General features: G+C 42.1%; 1 protein-coding gene across 4 annotated transcripts in view; it reads left to right on the top strand.

Moving 5' to 3' along the window:
• Positions 1-22,876, top strand: part of Sgpl1 (sphingosine-1-phosphate lyase 1) — a 54,290-nt gene that overhangs the window by 10,098 nt on the left and 21,316 nt on the right. For 3 of the 4 annotated variants that reach the window (XM_036168135.1, XM_036168133.1, XM_036168134.1), the window contains exons 3-4: positions 13,479-13,644; positions 20,327-20,394. In XM_036168135.1, coding sequence (XP_036024028.1) covers positions 13,479-13,644; positions 20,327-20,394 — 234 coding nt within the window. The remainder of the gene's footprint in view (positions 1-13,478; positions 13,645-20,326; positions 20,395-22,876) is intronic. The other variant, XM_036168136.1, reaches the window with a different exon arrangement.

Below are 22,876 nucleotides of genomic sequence, written 5' to 3'. Positions count from 1 at the left end.
CTTTACCTGTTGAGCCATCTTGCTGGCCTTTATTTTCTTCTAATGCTATTTCGTGCTTTGCACGAAACTCTGTGCAAAGGCAGTAGTATTTTTTATTTTTAACCTTTCAATTTTTTTAATGGGGACAGTCACCTGATAAATAGATATTTTTTTTTGAGATGGGGGTGGTTGTTGCGGTAGCGCCCAGTCTACCACCACCTGTTTACCATGTCCAAGCGAGGGGCTGTGGATCAAAAAACCGACAAGAGATGGCCAAGAGATGGTGGGTCATTCGTGCCAGCAGGATGCGGAATGACAATTATTGAAGCAGGGAGGAGGCCTTAAATACAGGCTTATAGCACAATGGGAGAGCCCCGGGAGGGCAGAAATTCCCTACTGATGTTCTACATTTTTGCATCCTAGCTGTTAACGCCCAATATGCAGGATACACAAATAAGGAACTTCCTCTAAGCATTCAGGAGGGTGGGAACTGGCAGAGAATCAGCATAGGGAAGACATTTGGTCAAGGTCAGCAAGCAAGGCAACAGCTACCCAAAATGGGGGCCAGGGCCCTACAGGTGGTCTCACTATTTAGCTCCAGCTGTCCTGGAACTCACTCTGTAAACCAGGCTGGCCTCAAATTCACAGAGATCCGCCTGCCTCTGCCTCCTGAGTGCTGGGATTAAAGGTGTGTGCCATCACACCTGTCTCACTAAACAGATTTTTAAATCCGATTTCTGAATAAAAAAAAATGATAGTGCTGGAAATTCTCCACTTAAGTCTGAACTTAAGTCCACTGCTTCTCCATAATGGGATGAAGGGTAAAGGGGGAGGGGAGGAGATGTTCCAGTTTGGGGTTTATTTTAATGTATTTTTTTTTTTAAGTGTGTACTTTAAAAAAAAAGCTTTAATAAGGTAAAATCATTATTCATGATACAAATATAAAATGAAGAGATATTAAAGACTTTCGGTCATATTAGGGAAACTTGTCATATAATTAAATCAAAAGAGAAATCCAAAGAACACATATTTTTATAGAGCAGGCATATTGAAAATGAGCCCAGTGTGATGGCACACACCTGTAATCCCAGCAATTGGGAGGTTGATGGAAGAGGATTTCTGTGAGTTTGAGGCCAGCCTCATGGGCTTCATGTTAAGTAACAGGTCAACCAGGAGCTACATAATAGTAAGTCCCTATCTCAAAACAAAGGAAAACAAAAAAATAAGAAAAGATAATGTGTGAGTGGAGACCAGACTAGTTTCTTCAGTAGTGGGGATGGAAGTTAGAACTTTTACTGAACCTTGGCAAACTTTGTTGTTTATATATGAAAATTTATGTGCCTGTCTGTAGTTAGAGTTTCCTGCCTGGCCCACAGTCAGGATAAATCTCTCTCACCTGCCAGGCCCATAGACGCTCAGACCCAACCAAGTAAACATATAGAAACTTACATTGTTTACAAACTGTATGGCCGTGGCAGGCTTCTTGTTATCTACTTCTTCTATCTTAAATTAACCCATTTCTATTAATCTATACTTTGCCATGTGGCTCGTGGCTTACTCTTTTCTGTCATGGCGATGGCTGGCAGTGTCTCTCCGCCCCAGCCTTCCACCTCCCAGAATTCTCTTCTCTCTTGTCCCACCTATACTTCCTGCCTGGCCACTGGCCAAACAGCATTTTATTTATACAGAGCGATATCCACAGCACCTGTCCATCAATTATCTACAGGTTGGTGAACTGTATGTTACCTTAGGGTCAGAAGTTGTAACCCCGAAGGTGACCTAGATAATACTGGCTTTCTATTGCAAGCAAACATTTCTCCGTTGCTTTTCACAGATTATTAAAATACCTGAAACTCTGTCAGATGTTACTTTTTTAGATTGAATTCCCTCACTGCTTATTTCAGTTTTAAGACTGGACGGTAGACTTTCCAAAGGGTGTTTATATAGGTGGTAGGTCAGAGAGCAAGATCAAGTCCCTGTTTTGTTCTTGTGAACAGGATTGCAAGTTCTGGTGTCTTAGTGATTTTGTTAGGTAGTACATATTAAAATACCTTTCTCTGATACTAGCATGCTTATTGTGGGGAAAGACTTCCACAAATGGTTAAAAATTTAAAAAGTCAGGGCATGTGTTCTTCTTTTGGGGACTCAAGTTCGGTTCCCAGCACCCATATCAGGTGGCTCACAACTATCTGTAACTCTAGCTTTAGTAAGATCTGATTCTTCTGGCCTCTGCAGGCACTTACACGCATGTGAATAATCTCGTACAGACATATACATGTACATATAATTAAAAACATAATCTTTAAAAAAATTTTAGATGTCTAGCCTTCTTAACTCAGTAATAAAGATAATCTAGGGCTGGAGAGATGGCTTAGCAGTTAAAGAGCACTGGCTGTTCTTCCAGAGGTCCTGAGTTCAAATCCCAGCAACCACATAGTGGCTCACAACCATCCGTAATGAGATCTGGTGCCCTCTTCTGGCCTGCAAGCATGCAGGTAGGCCCAACACTGTATATACATAATAAATAAATAAATCTTTAAGAAAAAAAGATAACCTAGTCTGGTAGTTATGTTTAACTTCTTTCTCAGTTGTAATATGCTCAAAGAAATTAAAACTTTTCTTTATGAAGACTATAGCTTTTTGTTTGTTTGTTTGTTTGTTTTCTTGTTTTTTGTTTTTTTTGAGACAGAGTTTCTCTGTGTAGCTTTGGTGCTTTTCCTAGAACTCACTCTGTAGCCCAGGCTGGCTTCCTTTGAACTCACGGAGGTCCGCCTGTCTCTGCCTCCCCGAGTGCTGGGATTAAAGGCGTGCGCCACCACCGCCCGGCGAATATAGCTTATTTTAATGGATCTTGCTTATTCAGTAAATTCACAGGAAAGTCTTCGTTACTTTCCTGCTACTGTGATAAGACAGCATGACCAAGGCAACTTACAGAAGGAAGAAGAAAGAGTTTATTGGGGGTTTACAGCTCAGAGAGTGAATGTGTGACCGTCATGGCGGGGAGTATGGCAGTAGGCAGGCAGGCATGGTGCTGGAGCAGTAGCTGAGAGCTCACATCTGATCCACAAGTAAGAGGCAGAGAGAGCTAACCAGAAACGGTGTGGGCTTTTGAAACCTCAAACTCCATTACACATCTCCAACAAGGCCACACCTCCTAATCCTTCCCAAGCAGTTCTACCAACTGGGGACCACACCTTCAAACATTTGAAACACATTTAGATCACCACAAAAGAATAATATACTTTTTTGTTTTGAAAGGCAACCTGGCTGGGTCTACATAGTAAGTAAGCCATTTAATGATAATTAGAATAGTTCGGAGCACATTTAATAACACATTGGAGGAAGCTTGCATAGGCTGAGAGAGTATTTCTCTATGAAATCTTTTTTTTTTTTTTTTTTTTTTTTAAATTTGGGGACCTTTTTAAGATAAGGTCTGACAGTTTATATGAGTGTGCTGTTATACCTGGCTCTATAATACTCTTCTACATCTTCCAGTGTTTCTTTTGCTAATTGAATTTAGTTTTATGCATTTTTTCTTCACCTAGTTTAAGCTCCCTCTAGTACATTTTTAAAAGATGTATTTTTATATATTTTTTAATTGTATATGTGTGGGTATGTACTAATGAGTAAGTCTAGTGCCTATGGAAGCTAGAGAGAGGCCTTGGAGCCCCCTAGAGCTGGAGTTACAGGCTGTTTTAATTCTCCTGATGTGGCCACTGGGAATCAAGCTGCAAGAGCAGTTCTCCACTGACAAGTCATCTTGCCAGCCCCTGTCGTACCTTTTGATGTATTTCAGAAGAGAGACACTCAGAATTGTTACTTAAAGAAATCATCTTGTCTTTTTTGGTGACTTGTCCTGATTATACACATAGGCAAGCACATACACACATGTACATACATACATACTTATATATATATATACCATATACATATGTGTGTGTATGTACGTATGTACGTATGTATGTATGTATGTATGTATGTATGTATGTATGTATCTTACAGTACTTTGGCTTATCCACTTCTGTGAGTTTAAAGGCTTTACTTTTCCACGAGTGTACTCCCAGCAACTTGGAAGCTTTGTGTTCTTTCTCCTTCCCATGGCCAGGGTTGTTTGATATCTCAGTGATTGGGGAAATGCTTTACTTCAATACCTCAGGGCTGCAAGCAGAGCTCAGTTAAACTCGGAAGTGCTTGTGGAATAATCCTGAGCATACAGTCTGACCTGACAGTGTGGGGCTGAAAAGAACCTCTCTGCTCTGAGAAGAATCATCTCAGATGCTGATCACCTTGACTCCTGCCGTGGAGATTTAGAGCAAGTGTGCAGTTTGCTCTTGATGGAACCTGTTTCTTCTGTGTCACAGCTAGTTGGTTGCAATGGCTGTTTGGTGTGTTGCTCAATTCTCACTTCTTTAATGACCCCAGAGAGTTTTCCCTTTGGGCTTATGATCTGCTTTTGCTGATTAACTCTGCTGCCTTTTGAGGCTCCTAGAGATAATATTTTCTTACCTGTTTACTTAGTATTTTGAAGTTTTATAGAAAGTATTATGTAAGAGAATCAGATTCTGGGTCTTGATCATAGAACTGTCAAGTGGTATTTGATCTGGGTAAAACAGGTTTTTCTTTTCCTTGGTAGTGGATTTCTGCTCTAAAGCTCAGCCTTTTGCTGAGGCATGGGGTGGGAAACAAGGCAAATGACTGAATGAGAAGATGAAATGAATACTTTTCCTACCAAAAGTCAGTTATTTTTCCTTATCAGAATGTGTGAGAAATAGAATCTTCACTTTGTAATAACACTCTACTGGTAATTTGTAATTCACTCTACTGGTGAAAGCAAAACACTGGTTTTGTTTGTTTTGTTTTTTGAGACAGGGTTTTACTATATATAGCCTTGGCTGCCCTGGAAGTCAGGCTGTAGACCAGGCTGGCCTTGAACTCACAGAGTGAAACAGTTTTTAATATATGATTCTGTGGAAAAGGACACCAGCATAGAGAAAAGGCAACAATGGCTGGTGTGGTGCTTTTGCTGGTGTTTGGTTTTGGAATCCCCGGTTGGGAGAAATTTCTGCCCTCTTTTCCCTATAGACTGGTTTTTCAGAGTTACAGCCTTCACATTCTTCTAGTGTAGATCCCTCTCTAAACATCCCCTTAGGATGCAGAGCCTTATCTAATTTTCTAAGCCTTATCTTCTTTTCTGATTGGGGACGTTCAGTAAAGAACTCTTGCGTGCTGAGCAAACTGCCAACTAGAGGAAAGGGGCCAGTTCTGCTTATCTGTGCCTTTCTGATGAGCGCTCAGCATGCTTCGTACCAAACGTGGGCGGTAATGATTCCTTTCTGGCAAAGGTCGCATCTAGGGCTTTATGAATGCTACGTAAGGGCTCTCCACTTCTATGCTTTTCTTTGCAGGATTGCAAGGTAGAAGATGCAAATTTCTATAGTGTCTGTCCAAGAAATAAATACTAGGAACAATTGGTCCAGTTGACTTGGTGGAGTGATGTAGCTCATTTACTGCTTCCTAAGAAAGCTTGGGGGGGGGGGGTTTCCTTTTCTTCCTTCCCAAGAGCTGGGTAATTGGGTCTCAGTAATGTAAGTAGGCTGTTTGCTATTTCCCTATAAAGAAAGGGATGGGGAAAGGGTCCCCCATTTCTCCCCACCCCTTATACCAGGGCTAGTCAAGTGCCCCACCCCTTAGCACCAGCTCAGCCCTCTTGCCTTCTGTTTTTATTATTTAATTTTGAGATAGGCTCACTAAGTTGCCCAGACTGGCCTTGAACTTGTGGTGCTCCTGTTTCAAAATACTTACTTCTGGGCCTTCTGCCCTAAGTAAACTTCTAGTGGAGATACTCTATACCACAGCCCTTGGGTAATGTTGATGTACTCCATTGGTTTAGTAGAAAGTGGTGAACGAGACATTAGATTCTTTTGCAGGTTTGAGCTAAGGGATACACACTTTGAGCCTTACTTAGTCTCTTCAACATCGAAATGAGATTGGAGTAGATAGTTTTTGAGATTATTTCAAACAGCAACTTTTTATGGCTTTGAAGTTGGTAATTAAAAAATTAAGAAATTTCATGTGTATGATGTTTGCCCATATGTGTATATATATACCACATGTGTGCCTGTGGAAGCCGGAACAGAGTGTCCTATCTCCTGAAACCGGAGTTCCAGATGGTTGTAAGCAGCTGTGTGGGTGCTGGGAAGCGAACCTGGTTCCTCTGCCAGAGCAGCAGACTTACCTAACTGCTGAGCCACCTCCCTAAACCCCGGAGTACGTTTTCAACCGATTTCTTTCATTAGAGGTCCATTTCTTTTGGAAACAGGTAGCAGGCGTGTAAGCCTGTAGTTTGAGGTACGGCCTTTGCAGACACCGTTCTGGTCGTTTGGCGGTGTTGTCTCTTGGTCGTGGGGTGGTGAAGCTATGAGCTTGACTTTGGCTATTAAGATAATGAAGTGGGAAAAACTGTGAGAACTGTGGGTCTTCTGGTTTGCACCCCTCATAGTTAGATGCTGAAAAATGAGGCGGTAGGAATTGAAAATGAAACAGGTTTGTATCCTTTCCCCTCCTACCTTTTACAGTGTGATCTTTGGATCTCAGTATCTTTGCCTGTGGAGGACAGATCTGCTCTGATGACCTGTGATACTGTGATTGGTGAGCTTGTCAGTTGAGTGGATACAGAGCTCAGTTACAAGTGACTGACCTTTCCTTTCCGTATTCAGTCCAAAGCCATTGTGCCCTGAACAGTTTCAGTGGTAGAGATGTAAAACTTCGAGGATTTTGCAAAACTTGATCTAAAGGATATAAGCATTATAATTATTTCACTAGTTGAGTAAGTGTTGATTTTCTACTATAGTAAAGCTGCTCTTTTGGATGTTGTAGCAGATAGGGGTTAATCCAGCTTATTTATATTCTTACTAACACCAGACCATGGATTAAAGATCCTTGGACTGTTCTCCCTCATTGGGTTGAATGCTTTGCTCCAGGTCAGATTAAGCTACAGTGCGCCCAGGCTAATGCAGTTTGACTGTGATACATTAAAAACTGACCAATTCAAGGCATATTAAATGATTAGCACATTAGAAGTGCATTGTGTGTGCTGTGGTATACGGATCAGTCTTCTGTTGGGAAGTAGCTTTCCCAGAACTAATTTTATAGTCATTCGTAGAGATCAAGGAAATCATTACTGTTTGAGTGTCTTCCTGGGTGTGACTGACCTACTCTCTGCCTACGGTTTCACTTACGGCCAGATGTGTGCTTTGGGACAAACAGGCAGTTTGAGAGGTTTTGACCATACAAGCTTAGCCTACATTCCGCTATTTAAAAACCAGTAGCCAGTTGTTACAGGAGACAGTAGGTATTAAGTTTTAGATTGGGATTGACTGAGCTGATGTGAAAAGAAAAGAGGAGACAGATCTCTAGGAAATAGATTTTCCTTCATCAGAACAACGAAGGGCAGACGTCCCTACGAGGGAATGGAGACTGTGCCCAGGTGCAGGAGGCTCGGGGCTTTGATAGGGCAGAAAAGGGAACTTTTGTTTTTGTTTTTGTTTTTAATAAATAATTTTTTCTTTATTATTATGTGTTTTAATTTTATACATCAGCCATGGGTTCCCCTGTCCTCCCCCCTCCCGCCACCACTCCCGCCTTCCCCCCAGCCCCTCCCCTCCATTCCCATGTCCTCCAGGATCAAGGCACCCCTGGGGATTCATTTAAACCTGGTAGATTCAGTACAGTCTGAAAAGGGAACTTTTGGGGTGGAAGATTCCACACGCAGAGCTGTTTGTTCCTCTGCAGTCTTGAGGTTATAAATACCAATGGAAGTTGGTGTGTCGATTTCTTATTCGGAGTCCCTGGATCCTAACATCCTGAAGATGTTTTCAGTGTGTCAATTTACCTGTTCTAGAGTTTCTCAGCTCACCTGGGGTTTTGGGGTTATTAGCCCTTATTAAGTTATTGTGCCAGCGGCTATTGATAGGTAGTTAGGACTAGATGTACAACTTTAGTTAGATGTGAATGGTAGCATATATCCAAAATAGAGTCTGCCCTGAACCTAAGTTATAAACAGAAAGCTCTTGGGGTTGAATGCAGTGTGCAGTCTTTTGCCCAGGAACACTAAGAATCCAGCATTGAAAGAAGACTGGAAAGGTTAGGGCTGTAGCTCAGTGGTAGAATGTACACCTGGTAGTCAAGCTTGGTTCAGTCCCCAGAACTGTAATAGCACCGGAGAGAGGGGAGAAGGCTGAATATTGAGTTAGGAAACTTAGGTTTCTGGCCTTTGATTCTGTCCTAAACCTTTCTGTAGGATCGTAAGCACCTCATTTCAAACCCATGGGGCCTCTGCTTATAAAGTGAGAATGTTTATGTTGTTCTTGGTCACTAAGGTTCCCTTTAGATCCTAGATTCTGTGTTGGAGTGTTGCATCAGGACCCAACTTGGGGTTTGTACTATTTTCAGGACCCAAAGGAGCTGCCTTTTTTTCCAGGAGATGATGCTAGCTAGGTTACTCCACAGAACTGTTCAGTGAGCCGTCTGTGTGTGGGGTGCTTCCTCACGGGGACTGAGCCCATTGCTTGTTTGCAGTAACACAAAAAGGGCTTTAGCATGAAGCCAGAAGTAATTTCTGTTCTTACTTAGTCGCCTACAAAAAGCTTGTCATGACCCATCTTACTTTGTTGTTATTCTGTCTTTGGAGATAGAAAATTTAGAGTGAAACGGATTCCCAGGATTCCCGTTCTCTTCCTGATAATCAACAGAGTTGGATCTAGAGAGTTGACAAGGGCAAAGAGCAGGAGCTGCTGTTATAAAGGACCTTAGTTCAGTTCCCAGCACCCACGAAGGCTGGTTTCCAACCCCCGCCCCCACGCACACTTGAAAATTAAAAATAATTTTGAAAAAGAATCAATGCAGTCACCAAGAAAATGTTTTTGCTGAATTTAATTTTGTAATTGAGTTAATGAAGACTGTCTATATAATGTAATTTTAAGGCTTTTGAGCATTGGTTTTTCATTTCCTGGTTCTTCATTTGTCTCTAATGTTCCTTTTTATTCAATGCTATGAAGAATCAGTGTCAGATGTTATCTTTCGACATTGCTAACATGTAATTTCTATGTGAATTAGGAGTTAGTACCACCCCTCAAAGCACACTGTTTAACTATATGGTTCCATCACAGTTTTGACCCAAGTCTCCTCTGGTAGAAATCACGGCATCCTTTTGATGGTGACAGACTGCTCTGCTTTTTCCTAATCTGTTTTGCTGGAATTGCCATTGCTTTGTAGGATTGAAGCTGTTGATAGCAACAGTGGACTCTGGGGAATGGCCACCTGTTGTAGATAAGCTGTTTCCATGGATAGCCCTCAGGGAACCTAAAACTTGCCTAATGTTAATTGCCTTTTATTAGTCCAATTGCTGGAGGTATTGTTTTAGTCCATTTGGGATGCTTAACATAATGCCTTAAACAGTGGCTTATAAACAACAAAACCTCATTTTTTTTTTTACGGTTCTGGAGGCTGGAAGTCTAAGTTTAAGGCGACATAAGTTGAGGGCCCACTTCTAGAAGGTGGCACTCAGAAGAGAGTTCATGCGAGGGGTTCCTAGACAGCGTCTGTTTGCTGTGACCTCACTTAGAAGGAGCTAGTTCTCTGGGGTCTGTCTCTTGTAAGGGAACTAATTGTACTCATGGAGGCTCCTCCATGATTTTGTAACCTCTAAAGGTTTCTCCCTCCTGATAACACTAGCTTGAGGGGTCAGAAATTATGTGGGGAACGTATGCATTCAGTCCTTAGTAGGTTCAAGAAAGATTTCAGTACCTGTTCTATTTGTGAGATTTCATGTTCGTAACAACAGTAGATACCCAAGAGGAACAGAACGCAAGCCAGTACCATCTTTTTTCAAGACATCTCCCTACCTCTTTAGCTTTCTTTTTCTTCTAGTCTTACCATAGTTAATTGTAAACCACTTAACTAATCTCTCAAACTTGAGCTTGAGAAGGTGGAATTATTTGTATTATTCTCACTCCATAATTTCTCATAGCCAAAAGGTTTTGTTCTAGTATCCTTTCTGTTACTGTGGTAAAACACGGACCAAAAGCATCGTAGGAAAGGAAAGGATTTATCTGGCTTATACTTCCAGGTCACAGACCATCGTTGGTGGAAAGTCTGGGCCTGAACTTGAAGCAGAAACCACAGAGGAATGTTGCTTGCTGATTTGCTCACAGGCTCAAGCTTAACTCAGTGCAGCCCAAGAACACCTACTCTGGGGACAGTGGAACCCACAGTGGTCTGGGCCCTGCTATGCCAAGGAACAGTCAAGGCAGTTCCCCACAGACATGCCCGTGGGCCAGCGCGACCTAGCAATCCCTCATTCGAGACTCCCTTCTTACATGACTAAGCTGCGTCTGGTTGACAGTTGAAGCTAACTGTGACAGTCACGAAATCCAGTTTCTGCACCTTTAGAAATGTCTTTCAGATGTGTGTTGCTAGCTGCATATGGCGGCTCACATCTATAACCCAGCATGTAGAGGCTGGATCATTAAGATCATGGCTAGTTCAAGGCTATCCTAGGCCATGTAGTGAGTTCTAGGACAGCCTGGGCTATAGTGTTGAGAACTTGTCTTTAAAACAAAACACAAATCACCCCAATTTTTCATTTTTTTCAAACGAGGAGAGACACATTTGTCTAGGGCTGTGACTCCAGAGGGGTGGAATCCACTGTAGTAGAAGAAGGTAAGAAATGTGGTGCCAGGAGCAAAAGCTAGCTATCACATTTGATTTTCCATCTGAACATAGGAAGCACCAAGCAAAAATGTGTATTTTTTCATATCAAATTGATAAGAAATTAATACAGCATTCCCAATGTTACATCATGTAAGGTCAAACCCAGTTCATTTCTCCCTTGCTAGCAAGCACTCAGCTGAACTGTTTGTTACTCTTGGTCATCTTCACTAAATAATCAGCAAAAAAATTACTTGCACGTTCAACAGTTTATATCTAAATTTTTTTATTGTCCTGATTTGTTTCCTTTTACTCAGTATTATTTTCCTTAAATTTTTCTTTATGAAAAGATCTTTATTTTTAGTGTTTCAACATGGGTACATAAAATATGTTATAGTTTAGCCATTTATCTGTGGACATTTCTATTTCTTTTTTTCTTTTCTTTTCTTTTTGTTTTTCCAAGACAGGGTTTCTCTGTAGCTTTGTGCCTTTCCTGGAACTCACTCTGTAGCCCAGGCTGGCCTCGAACTCACAGAGATCCACCTGGCTCTGCCTCCTGAGTGCTGGGATCAAAGGCATGCTTCACCACCGCCCGGCCATTTCTATTTCTTGAATTTTTCTTTTGCTGTTAGAAAGAACATTGAGAGGAACACACTTGAACATTTCTCTCTGTGAATATAATGAGAACAATATAGAACCCCCAAAGTGGTGTTTTTGGATCAAAGTAGATAAAGATTTACAGTGTTAGTAGATGGCATCTACTAACTTTACCAAAATTTATTGATTTTAATTTTACCTTCTATACTATTTTTCTCTATGCCTATTTATCATCATCATCATCATCATCATCATCATTATTATCATATCATTATTGAGAAAGGGTTTCCCTATGTAGACTAGGCTAGCTTGGAACTCAAATCAGCATCCTCCTATCCTGCCTCATTCTTCCGGACTCTGGGATTGTAGGTGTAGTGTGCTGTTAGGCCAGGGTTCCAAGCCCATCTCAACTGCTCCCTGCCCTGCCTCAGTTCTCTGCTTGCTGCGTCCCTTTCTCTCCGCTGTCCACAGTCATGTTCAGTTAAGACTGTGTGCCTGCTCTGGGGTGGAAACTCCGCAGTGGGTGAGACCGAAGCGGCCCCTGTTGTGTACTTCACTCTTACACGTGGGAAGAACTTGTGTTCTTCCTGGGTTCTCTTTATGCATTTTCAGCTGATAGACTCTTCCTTGATATACCGTGGTTTTTTTTTTGTTTTTTTTTTTTTAACCGTTCTTTAAATGTCCTGTAGAATTTTCTTTTACCTTTTTAACTAGCTTAATTAAAATTTATCCTCTCAGCTGGGCGGCAGTGGCGCATGTCTTTTATCCCAGCACTAGGGAAGTAGAGACAGGTGGATCTCTATGAGTTCGAGGCCAGTCTGCTCTAAAATGTAAGTTCCAGCTAGAGCTGTTTACACAGAAAAACCCTGTTTGGAAAAACCAAACACCACCACCCCTTCTCCCCCACCTCCATCTCCCCTACCCCACTCCCACTCACCCCTCCAAAAAAAAAACCTGTTAGTGAATGGATAACAAAGTATCCAATGAACTAAATTTTGCAAGGCACTGTGGCCAAGTGAACAGGTCTTAAAGGGCCTCACCTTGCAGTCAGGGAGATAAGAAATAGAAGAGTAGACTGCAAGGCAGGTTGTGATAAGCCTATCACAAATTGATGCTTGACAGAAACTTAGCGAGAGATGAATTTTTAAGAGTGAGATCTGTCCAGACTTAGTGGTTCAGTTCTGTAATCCCAGCTGCTTGGGAGGCTGAGGCAAGAGGATGTAAGTTTGAGAACTGCTTTGCCTAAAAAGGAAGTACTAGACTATCCCCGCAACCTGGTTATACCCTGTCTCCAAATTAAAAGTAAAGAAGAGCTTGGGGTGTCGCTCTGTGGTAGAATATTTACCTGGGTCTGGCATGCATGAGGGAGGTCCTAGGTTCCATCTCAGCTTGTGACTGAGTCTGGTAAGTTTACAGATGAGATTTTGCTGTTGTTTATGTCAGGTACTGTGTGAGAGGCGGCCATAATGAACTCCTGTGCTACACTTCAAGAGTGAATAAGTGAGTTTTTAGAGCAGGGACTAGCCAGCAGTAACCTCAGAGTCGAATCTGCCTCTATGAACCAAGACTGATTTTTACCTTGTTTTTTTTTAAGACAGAGTCTCATTATATAGTCCAGGCTGGCCTCACACTTGTGGTACTACTTCAACCTCTGAATGCTAGGATTGTTTTCATGAACCATCTTGATGCTTGGTTTTTACATTTTCAGATTGTTGGCTAAAAAGAGTATTTTGTGATCTGGAAATAATATGAAAATCAGATTTCAGTGTGCGCATAGTTAAGTTGTGTAGGAACCCGGTTCACACCTGAAATAGTCACAGTCTGGAGCTACACAGAAGGGGAAATTCATACGGAAAAGTGGTGCTCACTTTGAGGATCGTTTAAGAGAGAAACTGTCTCAGAGTCCTAGCAGTGAGATAAAGGTGATCGTGTCAGCGTTAGCGATCAAGATTAGTCCTCTTATTTTACAGAATAAGCAGATCAGAAATTGTATCAAAGTCCACGTGGCACTGTTAGATGGGAGCAACTGGTGTAGGGACTTTGAGGGCTGCAGAAGATGATAAGATTATTGCTGAGGTGACGCCACATCATGAATAACACTTTGCCCTTGAAAAATGAGGATGGAAGAACGAACAAGAACAGACTTCCTTTCTCTGAGTTTAATAATGTTTCTGTTTTTACTCTTATATTTCTAGAAGGACTTTGAGCCTTACTTGGAGATTTTGGAAGCATATTCCACAAAAGCCAAGAATTATGTGAACGGGTATTGCACCAAATACGAGCCCTGGCAGCTAATTGCGTGGAGTGTCCTGTGTACTCTGCTGATAGTCTGGGTGTATGAGCTTATCTTCCAGCCAGAGAGTAAGTATACTGCCCTGTAGCAGGAATCTTAAAAAGGCCTTATTAATTCAAACCTGGAGCCAGGTATTGGGGTGAATGCTGGACGATCAGAGAAGCAGAACAAGCCACAGCTTCCTCACCTCGCCAGTTCCTCAGCTGATCCTGTTTCCTCAGACTGGAAGCCTCTGAGTCCTCATCCAAATGGATCTCAGCTGAACTGCTGCTCAAAAGCCTAAAAGCTTAACAGGCCAAAAGCTTCTAGTTTCTGGTCTTCACATCTTATATACCTTTCTGCTTTCTGCCATCACTTCCTGGGATTAAGGGTGTGTGTCACCATGCCTGGCTGTTTCCAGTGTGGCCTTGAACTCAGAGATCCAATGGATTTCTGCCTCTGGAATGCTAGGATTAAAGGCGTGAGAGCCACCATTTTCTAGCCTCTGTATCTAGTGGCTGTTCTGGTCTCTGACCCCAGATAAGTTTATTAGGGTGCACAATATTTTGGGGAACACAATACTACCACACTACCCCTTCTGTAAAGGTAGGCTGATGGGTCAGAAGCATCTCTTTGGGTTTAGTTCTGCCTTTGAAAATCTATTTAGATGGGAAGTTCTGTTAGTATTTTTGGGTAACTATTATTATTTATGGTTTTGTGGGTTTTTTTTTCATTTGTAGTTTACATAAAAATCCCTGAGATATTAGCTACTGTAAAGATTCACAGATGTCTTAGAGTGTAGTTACACTTTTTAGTACCAGTTTCTTCTTCCTAGAACATAATTGGGTTATCCCAGAGTAGACATGTAATACTTTCATTTATGGCTTTCCTTTTCATTAAAGATTAGGAGCAGTGCTCTGTAGAGCTAATGCTTGCCTGCCAAATGTGTCCTCGGGATATCTGCATAATAATGTATGGCTCCTCTTCCTTTGGAGTTGATCTTCTCTTTTTTTTTTTTTGTATGTGGAGCTGAGGATTGAACCCAGGGCCTTGTGCTTGCTAGGCAAGCGCTCTACCACTGAGCTACATCCCCAACCGTGATCTTCTCTTAAAGGACAGTAGTAGTGACTTCTCAGGTGGACATGGGAAGAATGCCGTTTCTCAAGGGCGCAGAGCATGAGATGTCTTTCAGTGAATGGTTTGCAAATGTCCCAACCTTCCTAAGGCCTAAGCACCTTTCCTACACACCCATCTCTTGCCCACCTAGACCTCTAGGTGACTGTGAACATAACCCTGTGAGTTATTTTCTTCCACAGGCTGCTGTGCTCGAGAAGTTGTTTGATTATATTTATAACCAAATTGTAGATGTTGGCAGTGGGTATTCTGTAATGCTCTCTGGGCTCCCCTCATACTTACTAATATCTTGGGTAACTTCCTTGGTAGAAGAAATAAAAAACTCTGAAGAAAATCTAATCATTTTTCATTTGTTTGATGTTTCTCCATTGCTTCACCTCCTTAATGTTATCTTTTGGGGGCACTTTAACTGTTCTTTTTCCATTTCCCCAGGAAAGTCCGTTTAGAAACTAGATTGTTTTATCCTTTTTTAAAAAATGATTTTATTCTTATTATTTTTATGTGCATTGGTGTTTTGTTTGCATGTGTGTCTGTGTGAGAGTGTCAGATCCCCTGGAACTGGAGCTACCGTGTGGGTGCTGGGAATTGAAACTGGGTCCTCCAGAAGGAGCAGCCAGTGCCCTTAACCAATGAGCCATCTCTCCAGCCCCCCTTTTTGAGTGTGTGTGTGTGTGTGTGTGTGTGTGTGTGTGTGTGTGTGTGTTTTGTTTTTAATCTTTGTATCATGTAGCCATTGAGCTATTTTAGTAGCATTGCAGTTAAAACAAAATAAATGTTGCAAAACATGACAGCCAAGAGGCAAGTTCCACTGCTTTAGAGCTTGTTAATTAAAGTGGAGATGAGACGCCTCTGTCTTGTCTAAAATTATAGTTCACTGCAGCTCTAAAACACCATCTTCAGTTTCTGGTCCTCTTCCTTCTCCTACACTGTTGAGGAGACTGGCCTTTCGTCTCAGCTCATGGTTCACGTGTGGCTGCAGCCTTAGCTGTCTATTCCGGTGGACTCCTTCCCTGGAAGTGTTTGAGTCAGGGCAAGGAGCACATCGTACTCATCTGTTCATTTATGCTTTCTGTCTTTCCCTCCCTCCCTCTCTCCCTCCCTCCTTCCTCCTCTTGGCCATCTCATCTCATCTCTTCTGTCTTGTTTTGTTTCAACTTGAGATGGGGTCTCACTGTGTCGACCAGACTTTTGCTTGTAGCTTACAGTGGTCCTGAATGTTGGGATTACTGGTGTATACCACATGTCTGGCTTTTTTTTTTTTTCTTTCTTACTGTGATAGTACATATACATCTATGTTGCCTTTTAAAATTATCTTCTATTTTATGTGTGTGGGTGTTTGCTTACATACCTGTCTGTGTACCATGTTCATGCCTTATGTTAACCTTTTTAAGCTTGGCAAGAGGCTTGCTGGGATCAAACACGTGGCCTTGTGCATGCTGGGCAAATACTCTACCACTGAACTATACTCCAGCCTCTCATTTGAAAGTATACTGTTCAGTGGTATTCATACTTAATTCACATTGTACAATCTCTCTCTTCAGGATTTTCTCTTTAGTCTAAATTGATCTTTCAACAAGCAAACAATTCCTGAGCTAGGCATGGTGGTGCAACTTTGACCTCTCAGCCCTTGGAAAGCTAAGCAAGAAGATTCTGAGTTTGGGGTCAGCCTGGACTATATTGACCCTGACTCAAAACCCAGAAAATTTCAAAGTCCCCATTTTCTCTAACCCCTAAAAATCACCATTCTGGGTACTTTTCATTTTAAGATTGTGTATTTATAAAACCAGACTAAAATTAGAGCTGTTGACATTTTTACCTATTTATTATAATTAGTATTAGTTTTAGGTATTTACTTCTTTAAATTAAAAAGTTTATTTAGCCATAAATATTATGTACAACATACTGTTTTGAAGTATGTCTGTACTGTATAATGGTTAGGTTGAGATAGTTAACATTCATTACTTCTGTCTTCTGTGTTTAGATATTTCAGTTGTCAGTTGGCTCTGCCATGCATTTTGCTGAACTTGTAGCAGAAACACAATCATCTTGGGTCCTGGTGCTTGCTTAGTTGCTGACCCTGAACATTCCATATAAAAACTACCAAAAATTTTAGTAAGATATGTTATTTAAGTCTTTGTGGGTTGAACTCGAAGCCATTTTAACTTTTAATGTGATTTTTCATTAAAAAGGAGTCTGTGTTCATTGTAGGAAACGTATACAATATGGATAAGCCACTGAGACCAATTAAAATCTTGCTACTAGAGAATTACATTTGTCAGGGTTCCTAGAGGAACTGGACCAATAAAATGCTGAAAGAGATTCATTAGGTTGGCTTGCATGATAGGTACTGAGTAGGTCCAATAATGACTGTCATGGCTTTGGAAGACAGACCCCAGTAGCTGCTCAGTCTGAAGCTGGGTCCTTCAGTAGTCTTGTGCTCCAGGCCTGCCTAGAGGAGACATGAGAGCCACTGGCCTTAGTCTGTCTGGGAAGGCCAAAGACAGGTTCCAGTGGCTAGAATGTTGAACACAGATAAGAATGTTACTCCTTCAGAAACCAGACATTGTAGCTCATGCCTGAAATCTCAACAGTCAGGAGGCTGAGGCAAGAGAATTTGCAGATGGAAGTGGGTTGGACTTCATAGCAAGTTCCAGGCCAGCCTGGACTATATATAGAGTGAGACCCTGTCTTGAAAGGAAGGAAGGAGCTGGGCGGTGGTGGCACACGACTTTAATCCCAGCACTCAAGAGGCAGAGACAGGCGGATCTCTGTGAGTTCTAGGCCAGCCTGGTCTATAGAGCAAGATCCAGGACGGTCTCCAAAACTACATGGAGATACCCTGTCTCGAAACCCCCCCCCCTTAAAAAAAGGAAGGATGGATGAGGGGATTAGGTATTATTTTGATGGAATTGTAGAATTGATTTTGCCTGTCTTGCTCTTATGAAATATGCTACATAGTAGAACAATTAAGTTATTTTTAGTGTAGTATACTTGGAAATCTGAAATCCAGCCTAGTGTTAAATCTGACTGATCTTTAAACTCTGCTCTCCTCTTGAGGGTAGGGAGGGTAATTCTGGAACATATGGTGGAAGTCAGGGGAGGGGTCAGCAAGCTGTCTGAGGTGCCACTTCTTCCTTCATTCTGACTGAGGAACATGAGCTCATAGTGTACACCGGTGTACTGTTGATTTTAACTGTGGCTCTGCAGTTATGTAAAGGCACTTGCTGTGCAAGCCTGGCCATCTGGGTTTGAGTTTCTAGCACCCACCTAAAAAAGCCAGGTACCGTTTCATGTGTCTGTAATCTCAGTGCTCCTGTGGCAAGACAAGAGATAGAGATAGGAGAATCCCTGGAAATCCATAGCCTGTATACACAGCAGTGAACAGCCAAGAAGAGACCCTGTCTCAAGGTGGAAGGCAGGGACCATTACTTGAAGTTGGTCTCTGACTTCCACAAGTGCCATGTCTATCCCTCCCCCAAATATATTAAAAGGAATTTTCACTTTTTATATTTATGTAGAGTCACAGTTTCGTGTGACCCTGACTGGCCTGGAACTCACTGTGTAGACCAGACTAGCCTCAAATTCACAGAGGTCTGCCTGTCTCTGCCTCCTCCCAAGTTAGTATTAAAAGCATGTGCCACCACACTTGGAAGGACATTTTAAAATCTTTATTTATTATGGGGGTGTGTATGTACATCTGGGTGTATATATGATGTGTGTATGTGTCCCACAGCACACATGTGGTCAGAAGATAACTCTAGTGTCAATTTCTACTTTGTACCTTTATGTGGCTTTTCCTGCTGAGACATCTCACTGGTCCAGAAGAATTGTTGTCTCTGTTTTGTTTTTTTGAGACGGGGTTTCTCTGTGTAATAGCTTTGCTGTTAGGGAACTCGATCTGTAGACCAGGCTGGCCTTGAACTCACAGAGATCTGCTTGCCTCTGCCTCCCGAGTGCTGGGATTAAAGGCGTGCGCCACCATACCCAGCAAGACTTTTTCATATAGGAAGGGATATAGCTAATTCATGTAAAAATATTTAATTGTACATTACAGTGTCTAGAAGAAAATGTTCTGAAAAGAAATGAGTGGCTTCAATGTTTCTTGTCGCTTTATGGTAGTCTGGGTCTCAGTGATTTTGTTGCCAGGATTGACAGTGTTGATGGGTACAGCAGTAGTAGGACAGTGTCATCTAAAGCAAGCACAGTAAAGCAGAGGTGCAGATAGGCCCTGCTGAGTACCAGCTGAGGGAGTAGACATGCCCGTGCGGCACTGAGTTAGGAGTTGCCCTACCCAGGTCCCTTCGGGATGCAGCAAAGGTTCATATTCAGTGCATGCCTCGGGTGAAAGCTGGTAGGGTCTCCTAGTTACACTTGGAGTTACAAAAGAGTCTCTACATTGCATTTGAAGCCGAATAGAGTCCTGGGGCTCCTAGACTAAAAAAGTGAAGACTTCACTTAACGCCTACTCTCTCACTGCTCTCAACTGTGCATTGAACAAGTTCTGACTCTGCTATCCTCAGTTAATCTTTTATGTCTGTCCTTCTTAGAGAGCCCCTAAAGCCTTCTAGCCCAGCCTTAAAATGCTGCTTCCAGGATCAGTTGAAGTGTATTCAGTGTGAATGCACAAGCGGCCTGCCAACTTGTGGATTTATAATTATTGTCGTCGTCGACAGGGTCAGAATTCCTTGTCCTTTGTAACTGCCTCAAAGTGGACTCTGACATCCATGATTTTCAGGTTCCTTTTAGGTCTGGAAAATGTTGTCAGGGTCAGTGTTGTTTGAGAGACTGCTATATAAGTCCTGGAAGGAAGCATGGCTTGCTCATGTGCTTTGGGGGTAGAGAGATGTCTGCACATTTGGAAACCTTGGGAAGGTCGGGAATACGTCTATCATTTGACTGGTAACTCTGCTTCTGTGAATTTAGCTCGTGGACATACTTTTGTGTGTGCAGTATGATGAGTATTAAAAGGTTATTTCTTGGGGTTGGGGATTTAGCACAGTGGTAGAGCGCTTACCTAGCAAGCGCAAGGCCCTGGGTTCGATCCTCTGCTCCAAAAAAAAAAAAAAGGTTATTTCTTTTTAGGATGGTTTGTAACAGTAAGAATTAAGAGCCTATGTGTCCTTCAGTGAGGAGAAGGTTAACTAGGCTGTGACCTTTTCCTTTCATGGAATGCATATATGCATGCACACTGGCACATAGATGAATGTGAGCACACGTCTGCTTATACCTTGTATACACACAGACAAGAATGAATGAGGAGATGCTAATCTTTAATATTTCTGAGTGGAAAAACAAGGCCTACTATGTAGCGTAAACTACCTCTTCAGTAAATGGGACTTTATCTTTACTGTTACTGGTGAATACATCAAACTCTAGAAGTGTATGCTGGAAACAAAGTGTGTGTAAGGTAAGGGCAGAATGAGGTCTGGGCGGAAAGATGAGGGTGAGGAAACATTACCACATGTGTTTATTTATTGAAATCTTGGGCCACATAAATATATTATTCAAAAGTTAGAGGAAACATTCCCTCTGGAGGAAGTGAAGTTGTAAGAGACAGCTGAATAATTGCTGTCTGTTGACCAGTAGGCTATATCCATGGGATTTCATGCAACTAATAGAACTATTTGTTTCTTGTAGGTTTATGGTCACGGTTTAAAAAAAAATTATTTAAGCTAATAAGGAAGTTGCCATTTATTGGACGCAAGGTAGGTACAATCTGTGGGTCTTTCCCTGTTTAGTGTATATACCTCTTCTTTCTGTTGCCAGATCAGTATTCTCAAGGAAGAGGAGTGACTTTTTTGTCCCCCAAACTTATGGGGCATTTGACAGTATTTGGAAACTAGTCAGGTTGGGCAGCTCTAATGACAGGCTCCTGGCATCTATGGGTGGAGGCTGGGTGGCTGTAAAATACTTCCCAGTGCATGGTATGGATAGCCGCACAGCAGGTGTATCTGGCTTAAGATGTTGGAAAGGCCACATTTGAGAAACCTCACCTTAACACTTTCTCCAAAGGAGAGGTGAGGAGTCTGTTAAGGAACAACTTAAAATTAGAAAACCCGACTAAATGAAGTCTTACTGTGCTTTAGGACAGTATTTGGCCAGACTGAATTTAGATACTCATCTGGGGAGTAGATCACAGGTTGGCAAGCTTTCTGTGAAGATCTAGACAGGAAACATTCTTGCTTCTGTGGGTCCCAGCACGATGATAGGTAAGGAACAAACCTGCCTGTGTCCCAGGGAGACCATATTCACAAAAACAGGTGGGCCTCTGCAATAAATAGTTCCCTGATCCCAGGTTGGAAACTTAAGAGCGATAACAGCTGTTTTCTTGCTCTTTGCTCCTCTTTAGTAGACTTGCTGTCTTCACTGTGTCCTCTTTGCTATCACTGGATAAGATAGTTCTCCTCAGGACTGGGCTCTTTATCAAAGGGGAGATTAGCAGGACAGGCTCCTTGCAAGGTGTAAAGGCCTGTGAATTCTGCATGTCATCAGAGCCCCAGTGCCCTGCTCTGACCTGTCTCTCACCTTCTCTCTGCCTTCTCCAGCTTTACTTACTTTCCAGTTTTCCTACACTTTTGACTCTGAGTCTCCCAGGGTGGGGGAGGGGAGCTACTGTGAAAGACCCGCTGTGTCACCAAGGAGAGGAGGACTGCCATTAGTATTCCTTGTGATTTTAGTGTATCCACCTTTCTCCTTCACTTACAAGAATGATTTGATTTAACTGATTGATTGATTTTTGCAGTGTTTGGGAATCAAATCAGGTACCTCATACAGAAAAGGCAAGCTTTCTGCTACTGAGCTGGATTCCCAAAGAAAACTCCTTCTTTGGTGGTGGTAGTGGGGGACTGGGGATGGACTCTGGGACCTGACCAAGGCAAGGCAGCCACTTGACTGCTGAGCTGCAGTTCAGTGTTCCTTTTGTAGGTTTGGCAGTAACAGTGGCGGTGGTGTCCTTGTCAGTGGTGGTGGTGGTGATGGTGGAGAAGGTGATGGCGGAGAAGGTGATGGCGGCGGCGGCAGTGGTGATGATGATAGTCATCACATGTGGAACCCCAACCCTGCTAGGCAGGCACTCTACTGCTGAGCTGCAGTCCTCGTGCCTCGCAAGTTTGGAGACAAAGAAATGCTAGGATTCCAGAACCCATTCTTAAATTTAGGAAAGTATAGACTTGAAGATCCTTAGAGGCCATGTAAGTGCCTTCATTTTTCAGAAGCAGATTCTGAGGCTTAGAGACAGGAAGTTATTGTGTGTACACACGCACTTCCTCAATCTTAGTCCGTTTTACTGTTTTCAAGTGCTGGTTGAACAAGCAGCAAGTCCTTCCTCCTGTGGAACTTGCATTTTAGTAGAAAAGACAGAAAGCAAACAAACAACATTTGCATTTTATAATTTTATAAAAAATACAAAAATTTATATGCACATACATAAATTTTATATAAATATAAAAATTTACAAATTTATACAAAGTAAAATTTATAATGTAATAGATGTAAGAATTGGGGAGGGAAGTACTTGCTGTGCATTTTAATACTTCCCAATGGGATTTTTTTGTGGGGGCAGGGGGTTCCATTTTCCCGTCTTAAAGCATTGTGATCCGTCCATGAGCACTCGGCTTTCCTAGTGTGTTCCTGTTGTATGGTCACTGTACATGCAGCATGGTCTTCTCTTTATAACTTAAAAATGTACATAACATGACTCAACATTGCCCAGTTGTCTGCTGCCTGCAGTGCTGACATGCTTTAAAGGAATAGCTTGTCAGTGGCCTCACTGAGGGCCACATGTAAGAAGATCCTCTGTATTCTATTCATCTGTGGCCAGGACTGAGGAAAAATTTAAGTCCTGGTGTGAGATCTTGGGCATTAGACTTCACTGACTATATTGCTGAAGCATAGCACTGTAGCATATAAATTGATTATAACATACAGCCTTTCTCTCCACACTTAGCACCCAAAAGTCTCAAAAATAGCAGCTCCTGCCATTTTGTGACCATAATTTGCTGTTGTTTCTCTCCTGAGCACCACTGGTAAAATTTTCTGTCTCTCCTTACTAAAAGTAAGCTCCATGAGATGAGGGCTGCCCCCCCCCCACACACACACAACGTGTATCGTGTTTTTGGTTTTTTGTTGTTGTTGTTTTGTTTTTTCAAGACAGGGTTTCTCTGTGTAATAGCTCTGGCTATCCTGGAA

The sequence above is a fragment of the Onychomys torridus genome, chromosome 18 (genome assembly GCF_903995425.1).
Source record: "Onychomys torridus chromosome 18, mOncTor1.1, whole genome shotgun sequence".
Taxonomy (NCBI): domain Eukaryota; kingdom Metazoa; phylum Chordata; class Mammalia; order Rodentia; family Cricetidae; genus Onychomys; species Onychomys torridus.
Note: the sequence above shows the minus strand (reverse complement) of the source record. Positions and strands in the feature narration are given on the sequence as shown.